This window comes from Cicer arietinum, chromosome 7 (genome assembly GCF_000331145.2).
Source record: "Cicer arietinum cultivar CDC Frontier isolate Library 1 chromosome 7, Cicar.CDCFrontier_v2.0, whole genome shotgun sequence".
NCBI lineage: Eukaryota > Viridiplantae > Streptophyta > Magnoliopsida > Fabales > Fabaceae > Cicer > Cicer arietinum.
In genome coordinates this window covers 13,360,292-13,362,004 of record NC_021166.2, presented here as the reverse complement: position 1 = coordinate 13,362,004, position 1,713 = coordinate 13,360,292, and the positions used below count along the sequence as shown (strand labels likewise).

The following is a 1,713-nucleotide window of genomic DNA, read 5'->3' as shown; positions in this document are numbered from 1 at the left end:
AAATATAAAATCTAAAAATGTTTGAAGATTTCATTTATTTTTTTCATATGTATATTCTATTTTTGAATAATCACCTTACATGTTTTTGTCCAACGTATATTTTTAAATTTAATTTGAATACCGGAATTAGCGTAAGAATGAAAGAACTATAGAGTACTAATCATCAATGTTTAACACTAACTTAATCTTGACTTTGAGTATTGAAACAAATTTGCAATCACACGCACTACACATGCGACACACGGGTCAATAAGCTAGTTGTTTTGTATAAACTTGTTCATGTAATTTACAAGGGAAGTCTGAGGATAATGAATAACCAAATACAGTATAAATCTCAAATAAGACAAAAAGTCTGTGCTAAATTACATTGATAAGGTTCTTTTTTTTTAACCTCTTAGAGAGGGTGTGAAGGAGGGTATTTCAAGTTTCTGTTATGTCTGGTTACGTTGGAGGTTTCTAAGATTGCGAAATGGGTCAGAAATCCTACTTTTACCATTAGAGCAATCCAAGAACTCCTGCTTGTTAGTCCATTGTTTTTGAGAAATCTGATCTGCCCCTCAACGTATGTGTACTATTGGAGTCTCAAGTGAGAGTAAGAAGTCCCATATTAGATGAAAATGTGAGTGTTGAGCAACATATAAGTAAGGGGACTATATGCTTAATGTCATAAGATTTTGTGTGAAGATGTGGTTTTCAAACCACTTTTGTGGTTGTTCTTAGCCCACATGATGATCCCTGGGTGTTTTAGGCTCCCATTGTGACCCAACATGTACACACATGAATGTGTCATAGAAGAAAGGTCGGTATATCATGAGACATAAGACGACCCTCACTCAGCTCTTATACTTGTAATGAACTATTGATACTTGGGAACCTCGAAAAAAAGGCCTCATTATTAAGTCTTATGATATTCTGTTTTGTTTCTTTAGTAACTCTCTACCAACTACTTCCCTCAAAAACTGAAGTCATTTTCCAAATGTTTGGCATATATTTTGGGCTCTTATCAATCAAGTTCTTATGTTTGTAAATTGTAATTCGTCCACCAGCAAATATAAAGTGGATTTGTATCTTCTCAAAACTTCAAGTATACCAATTTAGCATGTTTTCTGTGCATACTCCTGACCATTGGATTCAATTTCTTGCAGATGGATAATTGCCCCTCCTCTGGACATCACTATCCCCTCAAAACATACTCCATGGCCAGATGCATCTCCTGAGATCCCAATTAATGAAAAAGTGCTAACTCGCACACAAGAACAGACAACCAAACATTCTACAAAGACTAGAACGTCCAGATCTAGGCGTAGCCGAAGTAAGAGAAAGCATGACAGCAAAGTGATAGGTGTGCGAGCCTCTACACATTCTGAGTAAAACTGAGATGTCAACAAATGCAAATTTAGGAATATATACTGCAATTATGGATACAAGACTGCCTGTGCCGGCCCTCGTTGACTCACAAATGAAGAGGCTGATGTTCTTACATTCTAGTACACTGGATTTTACCTTACACGGGCCAGCAAATGTGTATTCTAATCTGATTTACCAAAAAAATTCATACTGATTGTTTTGCTCATTTTTGTTGAGGTTGATATATATATTCTGTTCACACGGAGCAATGCCATATTTGTTTGCAGCAAATGCCATATTTGTTCATTGGTTGTAATTGTAATACAAGTTCTTCTCAAAAGAAGTATATAGTGTCTTTTTTTTTTC

The 1,713-nt window shown here is 35.4% G+C and overlaps 1 protein-coding gene across 1 annotated transcript in view; it reads left to right on the top strand.

Annotated features, from left to right (window-relative positions):
• Positions 1 to 1,713, top strand: part of LOC101492806 (probable beta-1,4-xylosyltransferase IRX14H) — a 5,895-nt gene extending 4,182 nt beyond the window's left edge. Inside the window, exon 3 of the mRNA XM_004509050.4 lies at positions 1,146 to 1,713. Within this exon, the coding sequence (XP_004509107.1) occupies positions 1,146 to 1,371 (226 nt within the window). The 3' untranslated portion in view covers positions 1,372 to 1,713. The remainder of the gene's footprint in view (positions 1 to 1,145) is intronic.